We start from the raw sequence: 25362 nt of genomic DNA on the forward strand, positions 1-25362 counted from the left end.
AACAGCCCAGAACCTCTGCAGTCTACATAGTAACCTCTCAGGGGACCAACAAGTAGACTGTGACTATGGGGAACACAGCTTTGTAAAACAGCTACGAGGCTCTGGACAAATGGTTCTGTGGGTAAGAGTGCTTAGTGAACTCTTAACCAAACAGTTTAGTTCCTCGGGCCTTAGGTTCCTCGGTGCCGTCTAACTCCAGCCTCGGGGGACCTGTGGACCGGTTCTGGCCGCCACTCATGTGCACATACACAGACACAAGCACACACATACACATAAGTAAATATAAAAATAAGGTCTTTTAAAAATAGCTATGAAATTACACCATCCGGTTTTCAAATTTCCCAACCAAACATATTCATGACTGTTTTATTGGTATATATTCATTAAATATAGTAATGGGCCTCATAAATATATTTTCATGTAATTATATCATGTGTAAAAATCATATAGCCTATATATTCAACACACACACACACAACCTGCCCTCCCCACTTGATGGCTCTTATAACATGCTTCAAGGCTGCAAATTCAGTTCCTGGTGTCAGATACAGCTCTCCCAAGTCCAGAACTCTGCTGGTTTGAATCCTACGTAGTTGTGCCCTAGTTTGTGCCTGTTATGCTGTTATGGTAAAACACTGACCAGAACAAACTTGGGAGGCAAGGCCTGATTGGCTTTCAGGTTACAGTCCATCACAGGGGAAGTCAAGGCAGGAGCTCAAGCAGGAGTCGCTACCTGGGGCGAGGAAGCGAAGCAGAGACGATGGAGGAACACTGCTCACTGGCCTGCTCTCCATGCTTGCTCAGCTTGTCCTCGCATACAGCCCAGCCTGCGTGCCCACGGCTGGTACTACCCACCATGGGCTAGGCCCTCACGTGCTGTCACTCATTAAGAAAACTCCCCCAAAGACGTGCCCACAAGACAAGCTGATGACGGCAAAGGCTCAGCTGAGATCCCCTCTGCCCAGCGACATCCAGGTTATTCAAATAGACAAAACAACTATCCAGCATGTGTCCAGATGTTATAGAAGAGCTGGCCTTTAAGACACCCACCAGATACCAGGAAACGCTGGAACGAGGCTGTAAGTCCAGACCCAGGCACGGTGTCATGATGTGATGCCATCGGTTCAGCATATTGTGAAACCTAGGTGCTTATGATTGCGTCAGTTACACAGTTTCCTTAAAGTGTTTCCTACGATGAAGAGACCTGTTGAGTAACCCCAAAATGAAAGAGGTGAACCAGTCATCTTTAAACTAAATCATACAAAATTACACTGTGACTTTTGTATTTGAATGCTGAAGGTGTCTTAGCAACTGTGTTACTAAATTCTGTAAGTCATGATACAATTCATTTCCAGTGTTTTTATAGTAGCAAGCTTTTTTGATAAAACTTATTTTTCTTAGAAAAGACTGAGGAAGTGCTTGAAAAGAAGGAACAGGATAGGAGAGGGAATGTTGAGGGAAAGGAGGGTGTAGATCTAATGTGGGGAGCAGGGAAGGAGGACAGAGGGCATGCAGAGAGAAGAGAAACCATGGCCTGGGGCATCTCTGAGACAGGCTGGAGACCTACAATAGAGGAGGCTTCTGGGAGAATATGGGGGTTAACTCTAGTAGAACTAGCAAGGGACATGGGAAATGAAAAGGCCACCCTATAACCATATAGGACTCCAAGTAGAGAGAGAACACCAACCACCACAGAAACTTCAATCCAAAATTTACCCTGCCTACAAGATGTACAGGAATAAAGATAGAGCAGAGACTGAAGGAATGCCCAACCACTGCCTGGCCACGCCGCGAGAGAGAGGCAGCCCCTAACACTACTAATGACACTCTGCTGTGCTTGCAGACAGGGCTTGCAGAGACTGAAACACCAACCAAAGACTGTGTTTGAACTTGACCTAGGCCCCCTGCACATATGTACATGATGGACAGCTCCCCTAGTAAGAGGAGCAGGGGCTGTCTCTGACAAGGACTCACTTGCATGCTTTTGATCACTTGCCCCTGTAGGGCTGACTTGCCAGGCCACTGTGGTACAGGATGCACTCAGTCCTCATACAACCTAATGTGCTGGAAAGGGTAGGTGGGAGGGCTCCCTTTTTCATAGGGATAGGGGAGGGGGATACAGGGAAGAGAGTAGGAAGGAGGGACCAACAGGAAAGGAAGGAGGGGGCTACGATTGAGATGTAAAGTGAATAAATAAAAATAAATACATAAATACTATATCACTGTTACTAAAAAACAAAAACTTGTTTTTCTAACATAACTGTAGCACATACTATGAATAAGACAAACAAATTTCAACTCTGAAACATCACAGAGAGAAAGGTGATACACAGTTGGGCTATTAGTTAGATGTGCAGCATTTTTTATTTTTATTTTTTTTAAAAATTGGTGAAAAAAAAAAGAAGAAGAAGAAGCAAACAAACAAGAAGATGATGATTACATTCTGAATGTCATAGTGGGTGTGTAAGTGTCTGCTCTACTATCTTGTGGCCTGTCTGGTTTACAGGCTTTTAAGCACCAGCCCTCATTTACAGTAACCAACATATTAACACAGATGATCAGTTTCTCTGCTGTCAGTCACTCCGTGCAGTCATCAGTTCTGTGTGTAGTCATCCTCCACATGAGCAGGACTTCCGAAGTCGCCATTTCCACATCACCTCTTCTGTAGAGCAGTTTTCCCGAGAGCCCCTGCTCCAGTGACCTTCCCACATCCACACCAGCCCTTGCCATGATGTCTCGCTTCCACGCCTGCTGCATTCACGCTCCACGCGTTGTTGAACCAAGACTTCGCACACACTCTTGGTGCCCTTGCTCCATTCACTGCTGCTAACTTCCTAGACACAGATTGTCTGTTTGGATCTCTCACTCCTGGGCTGGGGATGGGGCTGTGTCTCAGCTGTGCTTTCCTGGCACGCAGGAATCCCCGGGATTGACCCTCAGCATCACATACAATCAGCTGTGTTGGCACATGCCTGTAATGCCCACACTGGAAGAAAAGACAAGAAAATGAGAAGCTCAGCGTCAGCCTCAGGTGTATAGCAAGTTCAGGGCCATCTTGGAGTGCATGCAATCCCATCATAAATAAACAGTCAGTCACTCCTCAGTACGTCTAGTATGCGTAACAACATTTTTACGTCTTGTGGAGTTGGATTATGTAATTTCTAACACAGGCAAATTCTTAAAAAAAGAATGAATGTTTACTGATCAAAACTATCCCTCAGCTAATAAAACATTTAGGCATAAAGACTTTAACAAGCACTTTATTCCAAAGAACAACGTTTCATAAGACCTTTCATTTGATGCATTTCTCTGCCATTTGGAAGAAACTGAAAATGTGCCAGCATCGCTGCTTTAAGAGAGAGAAGGCGACGGCGGGTCGGGGGTGAAGCCACAGCTAGAGAGACTCTGCTCCATCCTAACTGAACACTTGCCAGCACAGCTCGGTATCCTTGTCTGGGTGGCAGGAAACTCCAAAATGACAATCACTCACAGGAAGGAGCACGCAGTGGGGTTGTGATGAGCAGAAGTTGAGAGATTGAGAAACGTCTCAGGGGGAACATGACGTAACAGGTCCTACACTCCTATTTGTCAACAGGACTGTGGCCAGAAAACCACAGGGCCGTCTGCATTGATAAACTTTACTTCCTTCCAGCTTTTAATGCACTTCTCCAGGGCAGACAAGTGTCCTTACTGACTGTCTTTCCTTCTACAAAAGTCAGCTTGCTCCATCCAGCAAGAAGAATGGGGGAAAGGTAAGAGTCTATCTACATCTTATTTCCAGATCTATTGTTGTATCTTTTCTGTGTCTATATCCACATAACTCCATACTGGGGCAGATATTCAAGTAGCCATGAGGAGCGCGAGAGTAAAAGATGAGGAAGGTTCAGCTCCCTTTTGGTGAGTTTGATGCAGGCAGACTGGACAGTGAGTGGTCAGAAGCTGCTAATCAGTATTCATTAGACTCCATCCTGATCTCTTTGCCACTAAAGCTCTTGCCGATTACCTGCTCAACAGATGAGCTCAAATCATAGAGCCTTATGACCAGAGAATACACCTACTGTTCCCCCAGACCTGAAGCAACTTCCACGCACATCTTCTTGCTCAGCCTGGTTGCAGATGTCAGCCAGTGGTCTTACCAAACAACAGAGGCCAGTCGGCTGCCCTACCCAAATCCAGAGCAAAGGGAATAGCCCAGTTATCTGAAGAAACTGAAAGCTCTCAGTGCTCAGGGCCAGCAGCAGCTTCCCGTTCAGTGACAAAGATTAGACACTAGGGGGAGCTGTCTGCCACTGCCAAAGAAGATGAAGAGTGAACAAGACATGACTCTCTCCACAGATGCTCAAACATTGTGGGGGAAAAGTCATAGCTTTAAAAATCTCAAGAAATTAAGAATCCTCCAAACAACACCAACAAAGCCACAACGCGTTATTAAACCAGGAGAGAAGTGGCAGGGAATCCAGGGCAGCCTAACCCTCCTTAAAACTGTCGGTGAGATTCAAGGGTATGAAAGCAAGAAATTGATTAAGATCTGGGAGGAGCAGAGCGACTGAACAAGCACCCACATCCCCAGAGCCTCAGTGAGACACCAACCATCAGCATATATTAATTATACAAAATAATGGGTTTTGTTAATGACATTTCATATGTAAACATAGTGCCTTCATCACCCTTTCTTTTCCTCCCTCCTCTTGCTGTTCTCCACCATCCCCTAAATGATCCCATTCTGCTTTCATCTGTTTGGTTTTGGTTTGGTTTTGTTGTTGTTGTTGTTGTTGTTGTTGGTTGGTTGGTTGGTTTTGGGGGGGTTTTTTTGTTGTTTTTTGTTTTTGTTTTTGTTTTGTCATTCTCCAATTCCTTCAATTTCCCTCAATCTGAAATAATTTCTGGCTCACACACATGTGTGTCAAGATCAGAATTAGAAATAAGGTGTCTTCCTTGATCACCCCCTCCACTTTATTTATTGAGCAAGGATCTCTGGGTAAACCCAGAGCTAGGCAGCTCCAGCCAGTCGGGCCTGCCAGCTTGCTCCAAGGCTTCCCTATGTCTTCATTAGGGTCACCGTTGCTGCAATGAAACACCAAAAGCAGCCTGGGAAGGAAAACATTCGTTTCGCTCACAATTCCACTTAACAGCTAACCACCAACAACAGCGAGGGCAGGGCAGGCACCTGTGTCTTCCTCCCATGTGCTCCTCCATAAAATCCATAACCTCTTCTTTAATTTGACTGTTACACATACATATGTATGCATGCATTCATGTATATACATACACATACAACCTACATGCATACATGTATATATATATATACACACACACACATACAACATACTGAGATCACTTAGTGTTGCTTGTATGTGTTTAAGGCTGATGACTTGGGACTGGATAATCTATCATCCCTGAAGAAAGATGATTCGCCCCCTTTAAGAGCCTCTGATTGTCTGTAGCTCTTCATACAGGGTGGAGTCTTGTGAGCTTTCCCCCATCCACGTTGGTATGTCAACTGATACTGTCGTTCACAAAGTCTTGACTAAGTAATCATATTGCTGAGATTTTATGGGTCGCCTAAAATATGGGCTCTCTTAGAGAAATTTCCATTGTGTGTTGGGAAGAAAGTGTACTCCACAGCTGAGGCATGGAATATTCTCCGGCTGGAAGTCTCTTTGCTCTGTGGTTCTTAGTTCAACTCTAAAGTGTATTTGTTAGCACTTTGTCTGGATAACATGTCTCTTGGTACGAGCAGGGTACTGACATCAGCACTCTGGGAGAATAATATTGTTACACACAGAAATCTTCTCTGCCATAAGCACCATCCAGAACCTTCTTACATGTCTTCTTACCAAGCACATGGCTGCAAGACCACATGTTTCTGCATTTTAGAATTTCAAATGTAATTTTGATGAGTTTTGCTTTGTAGGTGGGTTGAGCTGTTAGATTCTTGGGTTTGATCTCTTAATCATGGCCCAGAGTTCTTTGAAATTGTAGACTGTCCTGCAACTCACCAGAGTCTACAGACAGACCAGGCTGGCCTTGAAGTCACAGAGATCCTCTGCCTCTCAGGTGCTGGATTAAAGGCATGCACCGCCACCACCCGCTGCAGATACAGTCTTAAACCCTATTTCTGCAGAGAAGCGGCTTTGCCATCTGCTTTGATGAGCCTCAGTCGGGTAGAGAGAAGAGTGTCCCACCTGTACTCCTTGGCGTATCATTCTATGTCAGGTCTGTTGTTTCTTCCATGAGTTTAAAGCGCAGTGTTTCTGGGTTTCTTCTCGTCTTGGTCTACTGTTCAGCGTTATCCTTCCTGCCTCTCCGTACAACTCGCTTCTCCGGGAAGCAAAGCACTTGATCAGTGGAAATGCAGGAAAATCCTGGATAAGTCACTGTCCTCCCCATCTGTCCTCATTCTGGAACATCTATTCATTCAGCAGAGCATCTTCACAGAGAGGAGAAAGCTAGGCAAGGGAGGAGAGTGCCTGGTGTTAGCATATTTTTAAAGACAACTTAGAAGCAGAAAGGGGAAAGCCGCCTGCGTCACTGCTCCCCACACACCACGTGCTGCGAAGTGGTGAAAAATGCCTGCTGTTTCCACAAAGCAAAGTAAGCTCAGCCCAGATCGTAGATGTAAAATCTTGCATCAGGTGTTTTATTATGACTCCTGGCGCCAGGCAGAGCCCCACAGCCCCCTTCCCCAGGCAGGTGCCCAAGAACTGAGCCCGGGGTTAGTGTCTGTCTCCACCACCTCTACCCCACTACGTCATGAAAGAAGACTCCGCCCACCGGGAGACCGGGCAGGAAAGTGAACACGTGACTTTGCGTTACCGTAATATCAGATCCACTGCAGTGAGATCCACCACTCGGCAGAGCCAACACACCTCATCCAACGGCCTACGTTTTCATGCCAATTCTCTAAGCCGGCGGGCACGCCACAGAGACTGTCCCCAGCAGAAATGGGTTTGGGTTTCTCTTCCATCATCCTCAGCCTTAGTCTGTGCTCTGGCGGACCCGGAGAAAGCGCGGGTTCTTTCATCCATTAGCTCTGGTGTAAGTGACGTCGGCATAAGCCACCTTCTGACTCCCAACCTCGGATGGCACACCGGACTAAAGTCCCAGCCCCTGGACAGAAGACAAAGAGGATCCTCAGGGTGAGCCAGAAAAACCTGGTGCTGACCAGAGCTGTCCAGAGCTCTGCTCCCAGGGCAGAGACCACTGTGACGCCTCTGGACCTATTCCCATACCAGATGGGAAGAAAAGTGGCCGCTCGCAGGTAGCTGGGGTCTATCCTGGCCTGCATCGCCTTTCCCTGAGTATGCTATATTTAACCATGAATCCACCACAAAAGGAAGCCTGTAACAGAAAGATCTTGTTCTTCCCAAGCGCGGCATGTCTCTGTGGGCTTGAGAATCTCCGTGTTTCCTACACAGTGCCACCACTGCACCCGTCTCCCAATCCCAGACAGTACAGAGACTGACTAGGCAAAGAAAAGGGAAACAGACACCCAACCATTGCGTGAAAGCTGGCTACTCTGCGGGGCTACACAGAGCTAGAAAGAATGCTGCAGTGTCTGAGCACATGTTGGTGAGCAGACGAGGTGCCCATGTCTAACCCAGAACTTCTGTAAATAAATCCCTTCTTGCTTCATGCCTTGCTCTAGTTCCTCTTGAAGACTAACTCAACCTGTGTACTGAGTACAGAGTTGGGCTTGGGACGCCCTCTAGTGGTGAAACTGTGACAACACGCCCAAGCGTAAGCTCACCGCAAACCTCAGGTTTGGGAGCTCAGAGTAAAAATGAGCAAGCTTCTTAGACTCTCTGGGGGCACAAAGTCAGACTGTGGACGCTAAATCTGTAACCCATTCCTTGAACGAGAGGATGGTGTGCTTGCCAACAGGCTCAAGAGGTCCCAGGGAGACCTGACGGTAGCTCGTGTGGTTAGTGTTCACAAACCTCAGTTCAGTCCTCAGCACCGAAAACTCAGAGACCGTGACCTTCCCCAGGGAACAAATTAAGGAAAAGAGGTTCTGGGAAGACTGCTCAGGTGCTTCCCACGCAAGCACTTCCTGGCATCTCACATAAAAGCCGCCTGTGGCATGCGCCGGTAATGCTAGCACTAAGAAGGCAGAGACAGGAGAGGCCTCGGGGGCTGCTGGCCAATTAGTCTGACCAAATCGGTGAGCTCTGCGTTCAGTGAGACACTCTCTTAAAACTAAGCTCCCGGGCAACTGAGAAAACAACAGACAAATTTCTGCACACACACACACACACACACACACACACACATATTAATTAATAATATATATGTTGATTAGGAGTGAGAAAGCCCAAATAAGATCTTACATCAACAGCTTTAACAAATCTATGCTAATGAACGAACTCGGCAAAGTACAAAATCAACACACAAGTCGGTGGTACTGCTATGTGCTGGGCTGTGTAGAAAGGGCAGAATCAGGCCCCTGCCACGTCCACCAAGAATGCCCAGGAACCTGTTTAACCACGGAAAGAAGGTCTTTAAAATGCAAGATCTGACTGAGCAAGCTGGAAAGGACATTCTAAACGTAGAAGCACAGCCTCGATCAGAAGAATCATTGTTTAAAGATCCTTGCTAGGGACTGGATGCAGCTCCATGTTAGGGCATGTGCCTAAATCCACACTTAAAAACTTCTGAAAACTCACTGTAATCTTTACTAGGGTGTAGGGAGCTGTTGTGAGTCATCAAGACACCCACTGAGCGCGTAACAAGAGAAATGGCCCAGCATGTAACAAGAGAGATGGCCCAGCACGTAACAAGAGAGATGGCCCAGCACGTAACAAGAGAGATGGCCCAGCCATTACGAGTGCACGCTGTTTCTGCAAGGTCGGTTTCCTACGTCGGCGGCTGAAAATGACTACACTCAGGATCCAGTGATCCACCACCCTCTCCTGGCCTCCAGAAGAAACATACTCATGTGCACATGCCCCACACAGACACACATGCATATTCAGAATTAAAAATAAACATAAAATTTTAAAAAGAAAGATGACAAAGTGTGGTGACATGTAAAATAATCACCGTTTGGGAGACTGAGACAGAAAGATCATGAGCTCAAGGCCAACCTGGGCTACACAGTGAGTCAGTCTCAAAAAAAAAAAAAAAGCCAGAAACATATTTAATGAAATGATAGGTAAATCTCCCTTGTCAGGAAAATAGGAGATATCAGTGTACAAAAAGTACAAAGGTCTCCAGTGAGTTTCAGTACAAAGAAGGGATTACCAAAGTATGATTGATAATCAACCATCAACAAACACAGCGAGCATCAAGATTTTTTTAGCGAATTAAAAATGAAGAAATCCCAATTAAACCATCCGTGAACTTCTTAGCAGAATCCCTATAGGTCAGAACACAGAATAAGGCGTTTAAGTTGCTGTAGTAAACAATAACTGGAGAACAAGAATAGCATGACATGCATATCTGTCACTCATTAGTGATGCAGAAATAGAAAACTTTCCAGGATAAACAGGACGAACATAACTCATGACCTCTTGCCGGACTCTATGGGAATTGCTAAGGGGAAGTTGTTTAAACTGAAGAAAAGGGGCTGTTATTAATAGCATAAGACCTAGAAATACAGAGCATAGAGAAACCAGTTATTAAAGTAAGGCAGGTTGTGGAGGTTAGGTGCTCTTCATTAGCAACTTGGCTGGATTTACAGAGCCTGGGGATGCATCTCTGAGCATGTCTGAGAGAACACTTCCAGAGCAGTTTAGCTACGGAGGGAAGACACCCTCCATGTGGGTAACGTCACCCCACTGTCTGAGACCCGAGACTGGACAGAAAGAAGTATGAAAGCACTCTTCCCTCCCTGCTTCCTGCTAAGATGCCTGTGACTGGCCACCTCACATCCTCTCCAACAGTGAACCCAATAAACCCTTCCTTTCTTTAACTCCTTCTGTCAACTGCCTTTGTCACCAAAAAGTAACTGACATACAAATTGACGCTGGAATAACCTAGAAGCTGGACATGGTGGTGCACGCCTGTGATCCCAGCACTCGGGGAGGCAGAGGTGGGCATATCTCTGTGAGTTCAAAGCCAGCCTGGTCTGTAAAACTACTCCAGGATAGTCCAGGCTACACAGATAAACTCTGTCTTGAAAAAAAAAAAGAAAAGAAAATAACCTAAAACAAGAATTTTTGTGTTATATTGTTTTAAGCCTAACACACGAGTGATACGATAAACTCATTAATAATGGCTGCATTATCTGCTTTTCATTGCTGTGGTTAGTGCCTGACATAACATTGCAAGTGGAAGATTTATCTATTTTGGCTCATCATTTCAGAGGCTTCAGTCCAGTGTTGCTTGGCCCTGTGTTTCAGAAGGAACAGAATGAACACCGTGGTGGTATATTGCTATAATGTTCTTGTGGAATGAACAATTTACCCTGTTCATTCAAATGCTGATTTCTCTACCCCATTACTATCTGGTTTCAATCCAGACATTGCATTGTGATGCTTATTCTAAGCATCACCTGTCTCAAGTTTGTGTAAACATGGCTCCATTTGTCCTCTGTATTGTCAATAAAACAACCAGCCAATGCTGAGCAATGGAGAGAATAGGGTGGGACATCCTAGTCTGGGGGTGTTAAGCCCAGAACGAGCCTAACTTTCAGGAAGTAGATGAGGGGAGCTCAGGAGACTAGATTAATTGATGCAATCGCAAGAGGTTTATTTTGACCATCGCGCAATGGGGTCACCCCTGCTAGTCAGCAAAGAGTGGCCCTGGGAGACAAAGGCCTTGGGTTTTTAAAGGACAAGGCAGGGAATTTTTAGGTGTTGAAGTCTTGGCAATTCAGGATTGGATGAGGAAGCTATAAGGTAAGATAATTGGTTAGTCTTCCAGTCCTGCTAAGTGTGGATGTAGTTGCAATTAAAGGTGGGGGTAGGAGTGATTAGCTCATCTTTGAAGATCAGGGCTGCAGGCTTTTGGCCAGAGGTTCGGGGCTACTCAGAAGAAGGACTGAGGCCATCTGGGTTGGTTGCTAAGAAACACTATCGTGCAGACAAAGGTCTGGTCATTCTTTTCGCTGAGTGAAGGTCGTTGCTTGCTCACTGTCTTATCTCTGTCCTCACAGATGGCCAGGGTCACACTGGTAAGGTCTAAAAGGAATCTGGGTCTAAGAAAGTAAAGCCCTTACAAAGAGGTTTTGGGATTTAAAAAGATAACATTCTATGTTGAAAATGGAGGAAGACACAATGACACAGTGCTTCTGGATACCATTTGAGTTTGTTTCTCTTTGCAAATAAGTAATTTTTTCACTGATGATTTCAGTTTTGTACATCCTCTTTGGGAAAGATCAGGATAAGACAAACTTAGAGAAAGAAGAGACTGAGAAAATAGATGCTAAATTAAAGGCCATAGAACAGAGGTTGGGGGAATCTTTGAATCAAAATAGAGAGCCTCCAGAGCAATCCAATCTGGTACTTACAATAACACCAAAAAAGGTGGTTCCGGATGAGAAAAGTCCACAGAGGCTTGAAGATATTGGAAAATGTCAGCTCACTGAGATGCTGGAGAGAAAGTCTTCAGCTATAGGCCAACTTGGTCAGACTGGATATTGTATGTGTATTCTTAATGTTCAATTACTGGATAAAGGTCTATATGCTAAAGTAGAAATGCAGATCCTGTTTAGTGTTGTCTTGGAACAAGGTCATGCAGTGGCTGGTGTGCTCCATTTTACAGAGTTTGGAGAACTGAAATACATGCCCCATGCCATAGATTCCTATTCAAAATTTCAGTGGGCTTTTGCCTTAAATTCTGGAGAGCATGATCCTAAGGTGACACATTTGTTAGAAATGGTGAATGTTTTGGAGATGCCCTTGCAAATTGGGGCTGATGGTGCTTCAGCATGTATGTCCATTGGAATTCAACAATATTTTAGACATTATGACATGAAACCTGTTACAGATATAATTTATAATCCTACAGATCAAACAATTATGAAAATATCTAACAGTTTTTAAAAGCTGGTCATAAAACAGAAGGGAAATATAATATCCCCCCAAAATAAATTAAATAATGATTTATCAATTTTTAAATGTTTAAATGAGACAAGTAGCACACCTGTTAAGAAACAATGGAATTTAGAAAGGACTGCTGAATTAGAACAGCATATAAAGGTCCTAATTCCAAAACAGAGAACAAGCAATGTGTTAGGCTGGGGAAGAGGTTTTGCATATGTTCATACAGGAGAAGAGAAATTATGGGTCCATGAAAACTAATAAGAGAAAGACCACCTGAAGATCTTGGCCACCCATAAGAAGAGAGAAATTAAGAAGACTAAACAGAACAGGTAACATAAATTGCTGATCCCTTCACATAGGAGCAACTCTGAAACTGACTGAGACATAAAAAATGTCTCCAGCCAGAACTCAATATTACATGGCCAATAAATCCTTGGTTACAATATCCTCAAATTTTATCTATGCCATTCTTTTAATTGGCATAGATAAAATTGGTGTACAGTTTAGTTTCATCCTGCACATCTCACACATTTATAATTTTAGGGCTGTATAATGCTTGTGAGAGGTTATATGTTTGCAGAACAAAAGGACTAGACACCAGAGACACTGGATCAAACCTGACAGAATCCTCTTTCCAGCATGCTGAGACATTGACACATCTGTTCCAGCACCTTGCATGTTCCAACATTCTGACTGTTCCTGCCCTAACTGCTTCAATTGCTGTTTCTCATCAAAGCCTGCTGGCAAGAGAGCTTTGAAGAAAGCTCCTAATTTCAGTTGGTCCAACATTTTAGACTGTTCCAAACAGGACTTCTATTAAGCCTAAAATTTCTCAACATTCAAAGACTGGACCACAAATATTAATGCTTGCTTAATTAACCATTTTCCCCAATTTCCTCTGGGCTCCCTAATGGATTTCTGTGTGTCCAAAAAGTCAGCTAGAAAAAAATTCATGGGAACAACATCCAATTTCCTTTAAGGGAGGTTGGGTAGGTTTTTGGTTGTTTTCTGGGGCTATGACTGTTATTGTCATTTGGGAGATAGCTATAAGCTGCTAATGTTCTCATTCAGAGAGAAAATAAGGTAAGGATATTAGGTAATACAAGTTAATTGTTAGTTAATTAACTCATGGTCATATTGGACACTAGTCTAATTTATCACAGGAGTATACATCCTAGGGTTAACAGATAGATATGATTATATAAAGATAGGTAAGTCTTCAGAAACCTCAGAGACCTACAGAATATGGCATTTTAAAATGTCTTATTATTTTAAAGATTCTTTGACAATGAGACAGGTCATTTGTCAGCACCCAGCCTCAAGGAAGATAATGAGCATCAAAGAACCTCCGTATGGAGATGGCTTCAAATATGGCAAACGAGCCATCTGGGCAAAAAGAAAATGCCCTCGTTTCACGACAGACAGAATTCTGCCAAAAATGGGCAAGCTTAAATGCAGGACAAGTCAACTGCCAAACTCTGCCAAGATAGGGTAAGAAAGTCCTAAATAGTTCCTGCTTCACAGTTATGTCTGTCAAATATACTGGGCCAGAAGGCTGAAGATGATGCTCCAATGTTATAGAGAGTTTTGGGTGACTGTTCAGGCAGCAAATTCTCTGTTGATTTTTTTATTTTAGAGATTGCTAACATGCACTTCTTATTTACTCCAGCAACTAATTTTATTCCTTCTCAAGTCTCTGGTGGGGTTGAAGACCAAATAGTTATAGTTCCACAATTAAGCTTAAGTTGTTTTGAATTTAAGAAAATGTTTTCATATAGGTAATACCAATAAAGATAAAAGTTAATTTAAGTATAGAATTCTAAACTTGTCAAGATAGGATAACAAATACTTTCTCCTAAGTTTCCAAATGCACATGGACTGGAAATCTTACCTAATAGTTTTCATAACTTTTATAATTATTATTGTATTGAAAGAAAAGGAACCTTTTATTGGACTTAAAAGGGGAAATGTTGGTATAATGTTCTTGTGGAATGTACACAGTTTACCCTTGTTCATTCAAACACTGATTTCTCTACCCCATTATCTGGTTTCAAAGACATTGCATTGTGATGCTTATTCTAAACCATCACCTGTCTCAAGTTTGTATAAACATGCCACCATTTGTTCTCTGTATTTTCAATAAAACAACCAGCCCCAACGCTGAGCAATGGAGAGAATAGGGTGGGACATCCTGGTCTGGAGGGGAGAAGGATCGGAGTGGGAGGAGTCAGAGAGGAGAGATTAGCAGGAGAGGTCTTGGAACCATGAGGAGAGATGAACCAGACCTAAGATATGACTAAAAGCAAGTATGATGTAGGAAATCTGAATGGGAGGAAACTATGCAGGCTTAGAGGTTTAGGATGGAATAATTATTGCCCTATACTGTGCTCTAGATTAATTAAATCCTAGTCTCTGTGTGGTAATTTGGGTATACAGCTGGTTTATCTTAAAAGATAAATCAATAATAAATATTAATATCTACAACAGTGGTGGAAGTATATGGGAGAGGAGCATCATGTTCAGCATCCTGGGCATGAATATCATGGCATGAATGCCAACAGGCTAGGACAGCTGAGCTCCCAGGGTCTTTCCATTTGGAGTCCACTGGAGCCCTCTGAAGCTGCTTCTACTTGGTGTTGGTGCCTTTCCTCTGCAGAATTCTGTGTCCATGGCACCTCCAAAGTCCTGGGATTGTCTTTGCAGCTTAGGCTTTACCTTCATAGTTCACATATCACACTCCTGGGGATTCCCTGTAGAGAATGCAGTCCTGTCACACACTGCCATGCTTTCTAGCTTTCCTTTAGAATTTCAGCAGAAAATCCATGGCCCAGTAGCTTGTGTATTCTGGATGCACCACATGAGCATATCTATGAGGCTATATCTAATACCAGCTCCAACAGTATCTGGGCTCCCAAGGGCCCTGGCTTCAATAGCCTCTGAGAACCTCGGCAAATAAACATGGGGAAGGACTTCCACTGAGTCCTAATGTCCCGGGGCTCATTTGTCTCCAAGAAGGTCTTTTACATTAGTGTACTAGTTTGCACCCTTGAACAAGAAATAGAGTGTGACCAATGAATAGAATCTTGAAATGCTCTCAGAAATCTTTCTACTTATTGGTCACAGTGTTTCTTGTTTGATTGGTTTGGTTTGGTTTGGTTTTTTTGTCAAGTTGACACAAACCTAGCCATACCTGGGAAGAGAGAATTGAAAAAATGCCTCCATCAGACTGGCTGGTAATCATGCTGTGGGCATTTTCTTGATTAGTTATTGATGTGAAAGGGCCCCACCCACTGTGGGCTGAGCAATCCTTGAGTAGGTAACTAATGAACTGTGGTTCCCCATGGCTTCTGCTTCAGTTCCTGCCTTGAGTTTCTGCCCTGACTCCCCTCAGTGACCAGTGATAAAGTGTGACCTGAGAGTCAGAAGTTTGAAACAAATCCTTTTCTCCCCAGGTTAATTTTGGCCTTGGCGTTTTTATCATAATAAACACACTAACTAAGACACTGCTGTGCCAGCACAGTGGTTCCTTTAATGGTACTAATCTCTTCAACAACCATGTACTCCTTGATAACAGGTTTCAACTTGACTCTTTTCTGGCCAAACTACACATTTTCCCTAATCTTTTTGCTTTGCTTTTATCTCCATATTCTCACTATAAACCTGGCTCAAAGATGCCAGCAACGCCCATGCCACATTCTCAATAATATTGCTGTTCCAAGGCATCCTCTGCTGATATAATGTGCCTATTATCTCAATGTCAGGCCTGCTCACAGTTTCAGGATACTGACAAAATGTAGACAAATTCTTTGTCAGATGCGGCATTCATTTCTTCTAGTCCAGTTCCCAAAAACTTGTTCCCATCAAAACCTTGTAATCTCAGTCTTTCCTCTTCTGATCTATTAGCACCTGGTCTTCTGAACTTCCCAATAAGCTCTGCTTATAGCATTCTAGGACTTCTATGTCCTACTTCAACAATTTCTTCCCAATTCCCATAAACCTCTTTAAAAGGCTTACTACCCACATGGCCAGATTTGGTCATAGCAGTGGTCCAAATCTCATTACTGATTTTCTATATTAGTTGACTTTATCATTATTAGAACCAAAATATCTGGCACAACCCATTAAAGGTGAAGAATTATTTATTTTCCCATGTGATTTTAGAGAGTTCAATCCATGGTCACTTGTACAGGCATTTCTAGGCTCTCAGTGATGTAGACATCATGGTAGGAGTGTGTACTAATGTAGAGCATGAGGTGCGAGTGTGTAATTATGTAGAGTATCACGTGCATGTTTACAGGGGTGAAGAGTATCACAGGAGGATTGTGTGATGTGAGGCGAGAAAGCTCTCAGCAGCCCTGCAGGCAATTGGGAATGAGTATACAAATGTCTTACCTGGCATGACGAGAGTGTTCCTTTGTCTAATTAAGTCTCAGGGTCTTTTCACCCATGTTAAATGAGGATTCCACGGACCTACGTGCATTAGTCAACAAACTAAGTATAATTGTTCCTTTTTAAGTTCCTGGTTTTACACAAAAGACAAACACTTCAGACCCTAAAATTAACTTTATACATTTATAAGCTCCCTGACTGAAAGATTTCCTGGGTTTCCACTCAGTTACTTTTTAGCCCACTGGGACCACAGTGGCTGGTGTCTCTCAGAGGGCACAAGGGGGACCCTGTGCGTTCTGTCTTGGGTACCTGTCTGCATCCCCAGAGAGAATCCTTGGCCTGGAGGCCTCCTGCCTCTGGGAATTCCTGAGCTCATGGCTGCTTCTGTTAAGTACAAAAAAAGAAAGCTTCCAGATTCGGATTTTTCCTCCTATTTTGTTCCATGTTGGTAGCTTCTTTTCCTCACCCTAAGTTGGGTAGTCTCTTAGCCGACAGCACTGACAGCCATCTTGGACCTAATTTGGACGTTACTTCCCTGGTTTTTCTCCACCCACATACACTCGGGACACCATGGCGATGATTCTAAGAGTGCTCAAAGGAGAGGGGGCACTTCCAAGGCTTCGGCTTTTTTTCTTCATTAATTTATTTAATCACTTTATAGCCTGATCACAGACCCCTCCTTACCTCCTCCCAGCCCCACCTTCACATCCCTCTCTCCTATTCCCTCTCCCCCTCTCCTCAGAGAAGGTACCAACCCACCCTGGCACATCGAGTCACAGCAGGACTCGACACATCCTCTCCCACTGAGGCCAGACAAGGCAGCCCAGCTACGGGAGAGGGACCCAAAGGCAGGTGACAAAGGCATAGACAGGCCCTGCTCCAATTGTTAGGAGACCCACATGAAGAACTGCAAATCTGCTTTTTAATAGGTTGCCTGTCCTCTGCCAGCCTGCACCACCTCCCCTGAAACCCAAGAACCCTTATTCCTACACAGCAAGCTAGACTTGACAGTTAATGATCATAAAAGTACATTGTAAACATTCTGAAAGTCTCACAATAAAACTCATCATCTTATGCAGTTAACGTGCGGTAATAAACTGTCTTTAACAAAAGGCACACTCACACAGCAGGCCTCACCTCTTTGTGTTCCCAGCAGCACGAGTGCAGGGTTTCTGAGCCTGAACCCCTCAGTCGCTGGAATAGCAGCCACGACAACCAACCCAATGGACAAAACCGTGCCTGGAAGCTTCAACAGCAGGACCCTGATCCCAAACTTGATCATCATCATCTCCGGACTGGTCGGGCTGACAGGAAACGCCATTGTTTTCTGGCTCCTGGGCTTCCACTTGCGCAGGAACGCTTTCTCCGTCTACATCCTCAACCTGGCCCTGGCTGACTTCCTTTTCCTCCTCTGTCACGTCATAGACTCGACGCTGCTTCTGCTCAAGTTTTCCTATCCGAACATTGTCTTTCTCCCGTGCTTTAACACCATCATGATGGTGCCCTACATCGCAGGCCTGAGCATGCTCAGCGCCATCAGCACGGAGCGCTGTCTCTCTGTCCTGTGTCCCATCTGGTACCGCTGCCGCCGCCCCAAACACACATCAACCGTCACCTGTGCTGCCATCTGGGTCCTGTCACTGTTGACCTGCATTCTGAACAGGTATTTCTGTGGCTTCTTGGATACCAAATACGAAAACGACAAGCGGTGTCTGGCATCAAACTTCTCTACTGCCGCGTGCCTGATTTTCCTGTTCGTGGTCCTCTGCACGTCCAGCCTGGCCCTGCTGGCCAGGTTGTTCTGTGGCGCTGCTCGGATGAGGCTCACCAGGCTGTATGTGACCATCATGCTCACCGTGCTGGTTTTTCTCCTCTGCGGCCTGCCCTTTGGCATTCACTGGTTCCTGCTAATCTGGATTAAGATTGATTATGGTGTATTTGCTTATGGTCTTTATCTGGCATCACTGGTCCTGACTGCTGTTAACAGCTGTGCCAACCCCATCATTTACTTCTTCGTGGGCACCTTCAGGCATCAGCTAAGGCACCAGACCCTCAAAATGGTTCTGCAGAGGGCCTTGCAGGACACACCGGAGACAGCTGAAAACACAGTGGAGATGTCAAGCAGCCGAGCAGAACCGTGAGGAAGAGCCTGGACCCAGGAGGCTGCTGGGAAGTGAGCACTGCCGCCCTTCACAGCTGTCCACTCGTCCCTGCACCTTGATGCCTCCGGGATTCACCAACAACTTCAGCAGAGTACCACTGACTTAGCTCTTCTACTTCTCCTGAGTAAAAGCATTAATCTTAAAAGTACTGTGTCTCCAGCCTTCTTGACATTAATGAGATTTTCATGCTGACTTTCTCTGACTATTTCTTGCTGTTTCTTTGCAACTTTTGTTGCCATGAAAATAGCCATGACGGTCTTGTTTGTACCTGGTGGTAGAGGTGCCCCACAGTTTCCTGTGAAGCATGCCTCCGAAATCACAGTACTTGTTGTGCGGCTAAAAGCCCGCAGGCTTACAACAAATGCACAGTTAACAAGGACACGCTTTCCAGCCGGCTCACACCAGCAGCAGGAGAGCTGGAGTACTTGGGGATGCCGGTGCTGTGAGCTCTAAATTAAAAGGAGCAGTCAGGCTATATTTTCAGGCTGATTCCATGCACCACAGAGCTCGTGTCCATCCATGGAAATGTGAGCAGGTTCTAGAGTCGCACAGTGCCGCCAGTCTGATCTTATTCCACAGGAAATGTGGGACCCATTTTCTGAACCAGGCTGCGAGATTCAGCGTTACTCTAATCATGGCCTAAATAGAACCATACTGATTAAGAAAGACCCAGAAATGTAACCTCTCCACCAAGGCTATAAACAAGATGCGCACACACTCTGTACCTGACTGACAGCTGCCTGGCATTTGGAGAGGCTGCTGTGACATGTTTTCTCTGTGTGTGGAGACGGTGCCTGTCAGGCACCAATATTGCCATGACATTTTTGGCCATAAAAATCGATGCTGTTTTGTCCCTAGTCCCGGGATCTCCCAGCAGAATAGAAAAAGAGGTCTCCTTACACAAATCCACCATGCAGGTGTAACTGACTCTGAATCCATCCGCGATAAGACACGGATATGTCCAAAGAGAAGAATATCTCGTTTACACACTATAGTTGCAGCAATGCAATTGAGGTGGGTTGGGCAAGATTTCCTGGGCTCTTGAAAGCTAAACTGATGAGTCTATGATTTTAACCACCACATAAAATTTTTATGGCAGATATGGAAGGATAAACAGTCTAGACACAATAAAATGGCAAAGAGAAGAATTCACTGTGGCACTGATGGTGATGATAAACCATAACTTTCTTCATGGAAGGCACATACATGCACACACATTCATGGAGACACACACACACACACACATGCACGTTTTGACTATCCTGGGCCTCTGCCAGACACTTGATCATAGTACTCTGCGCTCTGAGCAACGTCATAATGGCTCTGAACACTCAGGTATTGGCATAGATTTGCAGAAGCAGCCAGAGTCAGCTCTGAAATAATGTCAAATCGGACAGGGCAGTCAGCCCTGCACCAGCCAGGCCACAAGGCAGCACACTTTTCTCCCAACCCTCCTCCCAAGGACATCCCAACCCTGGTGTTCCACGGGCTGTCTTCCCAGAGGCTGACCTGATTCTAGGTCTATCAGACTGATGATAAATGCTAACCATCACACCTGGATTTAGGGGACCTGAACTCAGGTCTTCACACTTGCAAAGCAAATTACTGACTGAGCTCTCTCCCCAGGCCCATATTTAGATCTCACTATTTCCAGTGTTATGTGAATGGGCTCACACACTCAGTACAACATTCTCAGGAGTCATCCAAGTTGTAGTAGGTACCAATAATTCACTGCTGATTGTTGTCAATGACAGAGCAGAATTCTAGGATGAGATCCCATATGTTGATCCCCGTGTCACAAGTGAGAGGGTGTTTGGATTGTTTCCAAACTGGCTATTAAGAACAAGGATGAGTTCAGTGTTTGTACAGATCCTGAAGTGAACATTGTTTTCAGTTTCCTGGGATATGTGCCACAGTGGGATGCTGGGTAGGCTACGGAGTACACATTTAATTTCCCAGAAAATGCAAAAGTACTTTCCTATTGTGTGACTTTCCCATTGGCAGTGTACGAAAACTGAACTTTCTGCAAATCATTGCCAACATTGGAACCGAAGAGTATTTTAACCATTCTAGGAGGAGTACAGAAAGCCCACACTAGCTTCCTAAGAGCCTTTTCTCAATGACTCAGAAATAGACCTTTCCAATAGACACAGACCAACCTCTGCGTCTCTGTGTCCTAATGTCTCTGTCTTTCTATTGTGTTTGTTTTATTCTTCCACAATTGTCTGACGGAGGAAGTGCTCTGAGCAGAGACAGCAGGTTAATGTTTTTTCTCCGGTTTCCCTTTAGGTCAACAGAAGCTGTGAGAGCTCTGAGAGAGCCCTGGCGGGAGCAGTCCCTGAGTGTCTTCTCTCTGCACTCCAAGGGGCATTTGTCCTTTCAGTGCAGCTTCCTGCCCTGAGTGTCCTCTGATTTGCAAAGCTCTGAGTGCTTTTGGAGGCGGAGCCATTGTCATCTATTCCTAATTTCCACCTACATCTCTTGCTCTCTGTGCTGTGTGATTGCTTTTGCTTCCTTTCTGTTTCTCAAGTCTGTTGATGCTACATTTTATTTCATCTATATATATATATAACCTGGGAATTATCAGTCCTTTTCCCCCTCATCATCCACCTCAACACACAGTAGAGAGGAGGGACAAAGGATGGACCGCGGGGGTTGCGGATCCCACACTGTGAGCTAGTTCCTCTTTGCTAAATCTTACCCCGTAGGATCTTGAGGGGACCCTCGGAGAACACACATAATAACATGCAGCGGGGCTGTGCTCCACTCGGTTTCTCTCTGTTGGGACTTGCATCCGTCTCTGCCTACTGTCTATTTCTCACATAAGCCCTTCTCACAGAGAGCGGTCCATCAAGGAGGAGCAGGCCTCGAGGGCTCTTCTGGGAGAGGGAGTGGAGTCACCTATTTCTCTAGAGCGCACAGCTCAGGACTCCTCAGGGACTGCTGCATTTCAACATGTCTCTCCGATGGTGCTCCGACCTGGCCCCTATTGCTCTCCCCTTTACGTGGGAAGTGCTTCACTCAGACATAAATCTTGCTCACTGTGCATCTAAATGCCTCTGAGTGGTCAAAGCCATAGCGAATCCTCACTTCACAGCCATTTTCCTGGCCAACAGCAGTTATCTGGGTGCCCATCAATAATTCTAAATACTTGCAGAGCTGTCTCACACAAAGGAAGGAAGCTGATGGATTTAATCTCTTCATCTCACTGTATGTTTATATATGCTGATGCCTTTTATTCTGTTTTCATTTTCCCTTTAACCTAAATTATCTAGCACTGTGCTGTTCCTCATCCATGAATTGATTTCTTCACAGAACAAAGATTGAGACCAACTGGGCCACACATCAAAATAAGCTCTGGAGAGATAACGTTTTCCTTTTCTGTCTCCCTTCCTGGTGTGTTAAAGCATTTCTATATTCGGTTCTTCTCTCTTTTGTCCTAGCAAGAGGTCACAATCTCCTCACAGCCTGAAAGCAAGATTTTCCCACCAGCCTACCCCACCCCACTCCACCCCACTCTACCCCACCCCTTATCTCCACTCCCATTTCCCCCCAATTACTCTGTTCCTTCCCCCTCCATCCCTTTCTGATTTGTACTCCATTTGGCCCTCTGAGTGAGATTCAAGCATCTTTTGGGCCCTCTTTATTACTTAGCTTCTTTGGGTCTGTGGATTGTAGTAAGGTTATCCTATACTACAGGTCTAATACCCACTTATGAGTACATACTATGTGTGTCTTTCTGGGCCTGGGTTACCTCACTCAGGATGATCTTTTCTAGTTCCATCCATTTGCCTGAAAAATGCATGATTTCTTTGTCTTTAAGAGCAGAATAATATTCCATTGTGTAAATGCACCACACTTTCTTTATCCTTTCTTTGGTTGAGGGGCATCCAGGTTGTTTCCAGATTCTGGCTATTATGAATAAAGCTGCTATGAACATAGTTGAGCAAGTGTCCTTGGGATATGATGCAGAATCTTTTAGGTGGATGCCCAGGAGTAGTATAGCTGGATCTTGAGGTACATATATTCCCAACTTTCTGAGAAACCTTCAGATTGATTTCCACAGTGCTTGTGCAAGTTTGCACTCCCCCTAGCAATAGAAGAGTGTTGCCCTTGTGCCACATCCTCCCCAGCATGGGGTGGGGGTGGGGTTTGGGGGGCATCTCTGGCACAGGGGAGGCTCCCAGGAGTCTGTCAGGATGACCCAAGCCGAGATTCCTAGCAGTGGGGGATATGGAGCCTGAAGTTGCCACCTCCTGTAGCCAGGGGGGACTCCCAGGAAAGGGAGAGGCACATCAACCCACCCACGAAAACCTGTGACCCAAAAATTGTCCTGCCTCCAAGATGTCACAGGGATAAAGATGGAGCAGAGACTGAGGGAATGGCAAACCAGTGACTGGCCCAACCTGAGAGCCACCCTGTGGGAGAGAGCCAACCCCGGACACTACTAATGATACCCTGCTGTGCTTGCAGACAGGAGCCTAGCATAACTGTCTTCTGAGAAGCTTCATCCAGCAGCTGATAAAACAGATGGGCTGAGCTTGGGGAGTTATGTCAGAAAATGGGGGAAAGGACTGAAGAAGCCAGAGGAGTCAGGGACACCACAGGAAGACCCACAGGGTGAACTGTCCAAGGCCCACGGGGCTCACAGAGGCTGAGTCACTTGCCAACGAGCATGCATGAACTGGACATAGACCTCTTACACAGATGTAACAGATGTGCAGCTTGGGCATCATGTGGGTCCCCAAATAACAGGAGCAGGGGCTGTCTCTGACTCTGTTGCCTGACTTTGGACCCCTTTTTCATAGCTGGGCTGCCTTGTCTGGCCTCAGGGGAAGAGGATGTGCTTAGGCCTGCTGTGACTTGAGGTGCCAGGGTGGGTTGGTACCCCTTGGAGGCCTCCCCTTCTCTGAGAAGAAGGAGAGGGAGAAATGGGGAAAGGCGTGAGGGTAGGAGTGGAAAGAGAGGATGGAGAGGGCTGGGATCAGGCTGTAAAGTGAATGAATAGATTAAAAAATAGAGTAATATTCCATTGTGTAGATGTACCACATTTCTGTATCCATTCTTCACTTGAGGGGCATCTGGGTTGTTTCCAGCTTCTGGCTATTACAAATAAAGCTGCTACAAACATGGTTGAGCAAATGTCCTTATTTTGTACTTGAGCCTCTTTTGGATATATGCCTAGGAGTGGTATTGCTGAGGCCACAGAAGATGACAATGCAGCCACTCCTGATGATAGACTAAGATCAGAAGGAAGGAGAGGAGAACCTCCCCTATCAGTGGACTTTGGGAGGGGCATTCCTGAAGAAAGGGGAGGGAAGGTGGGATTAGGAGGGGAGGAGGGTGAGGTTTATGGGGGGATACAAAGTGAATAAAGTGTAATTAATAAAAAAATAGATAGATAAATACATACATACATACATACATACATACATACGGAAATGACTGTTTTTCTTCTTGGCTAGAACTGTCTTAGTCAGGGGGCTGTCATGATCCTCTCTCTACCTGTCCTGATACCAGTGCCTGAGAGTGCCCTTAGCTCTATCCCACTAAGTACAGGTATTTGAATCTTAGTGTATTTTCGTGTCATTCAGAGGACCTGAAGATTAGAACAGGAAGCTCAGGCTGTTGGGATAATGAAGACTTGATTTTCAATGAGCATTCCAGGAATCCTCAGTCTTAATAGACCATGTAGTCTCCACAGTCCTGTTTTCCTCCTCTTAAAAAAAAACAAAGAGAGGTGTCTGTAACAGAGGGTAATACTGAAAATTGGATATTCTTACAGCAGATGTCTGTGTTTTGTTTAGAGCCCTAAGGGAATCAGTAGAGGACTCCTGAGTACAGATCCAACCACTAGGGAGAAGAACAGAAGTTCCATCAGTGATGAAGGTTTCCTGCCCTTCCCTCCAACTTTCCACAAAAAGAACCGGGTCCAAAACAGGCTACTGCTCATCACTGCCCTAGCTGGACTGGCAGGAATTGTAGTGATGACTACAAGGCAGAATACTCTCTTTGTCTTCTCCATGGGCAGAATGCCTCTCTAGTCCATATCCTAAACCCTTCCATAGCCACCTTCTTCTCCTCCTCCTTCTTCGTCTTCTTCATCTTCTAGTTCCACATCATTGGTTTTCTGCCACATGTCATCAGCTTACTCCTGGATCCCAAGAACCATGATATCTTAAAGAATAGATAACATGGTTGAATAATTGTTGCCTACATCACAACTCAGTGTCATTAACACTAAATGTTGCCTATTTGCCCTGTGGCCTATCTGCTATCATTGCCTGAGACCCACATCAGCTGTCATGTGGGCCCTGCTTGGGCCCTGTCAATGTTACTGAGCCTCCTGGAATAATGCAACTGTTCTATGCTGGATGGAATTTTTTAAATGATTGGCCTTTAAAAATAAAACTTGACCATATCACAACTGTGTGGTTGATTGTTTTATTTGTGATTCACCTACAAACTAAAGTAGAATGAGATAGAAACAGCCAACTATTAGACACGGGTTTATTGATTTATTTAGTGATCTACCCAAAGCACTGCCTGCACTGCCAATTTGCCACACTACCTGGAACAGAATGACCTGGAGAGGGAGCTGAGACGATGGGTCACTGCCCTTAACAACCTGCAGACTGCCACATACGCTCTGTAAAATCTTGCTTGCTTGCCTGCTTACCTTGTGGTTTTAGTGCATAAAAGGAGAGTGCAAACGCAGCCTGGATGAAGCCCTTCAGGAGCTGCCCTGGCTTTAGTCCACCATGACCTCTCCTCTCTTCCACTCTCACTGGTGTTGGACTGCTTATTCCAGGAAGATTCCCGCA

General features: G+C 45.0%; 1 protein-coding gene and 1 long non-coding RNA gene across 4 annotated transcripts; one reads left to right on the forward strand and one right to left on the reverse strand.

The window, feature by feature from the left end:
- Nucleotides 1-2350: 2350 nt before the first annotated feature.
- LOC132652753 (uncharacterized) lies at nt 2351-17644 on the reverse strand. Its single transcript, XR_009590327.1, has 4 exons — nt 17514-17644; nt 6817-7110; nt 6186-6449; nt 2351-2986 (listed from the first exon to the last, which is right to left on the reverse strand). It is a non-coding gene; the product is annotated as an uncharacterized LOC132652753 (long non-coding RNA).
- On the forward strand, nt 3613-23863 carry LOC110559674 (mas-related G-protein coupled receptor member A). 3 transcript variants are annotated; one of them, XM_021655212.2, is made up of 3 exons: nt 3613-3752; nt 8682-8847; nt 17533-23863. In XM_021655212.2, exons 2-3 carry the CDS (start codon nt 8738-8740, stop codon nt 18515-18517), a joined length of 1095 nt encoding a protein of 364 aa, XP_021510887.1. In that variant the 5' UTR covers nt 3613-3752; nt 8682-8737; the 3' UTR covers nt 18518-23863. The 3 variants fall into 3 exon arrangements, with proteins under 3 accessions (XP_021510887.1, XP_021510888.1, XP_021510889.1); XM_021655213.2 differs by lacking the exon at nt 8682-8847 and having other exon boundaries at nt 17530-23863; XM_021655214.2 differs by lacking the exon at nt 8682-8847 and having other exon boundaries at nt 17533-23862.
- The last annotated feature ends 1499 nt before the right edge of the window (nt 23864-25362 follow it).

Source organism: Meriones unguiculatus, chromosome 1 (genome assembly GCF_030254825.1).
Source record: "Meriones unguiculatus strain TT.TT164.6M chromosome 1, Bangor_MerUng_6.1, whole genome shotgun sequence".
Classification (NCBI taxonomy): Eukaryota; Metazoa; Chordata; class Mammalia; order Rodentia; family Muridae; genus Meriones; species Meriones unguiculatus.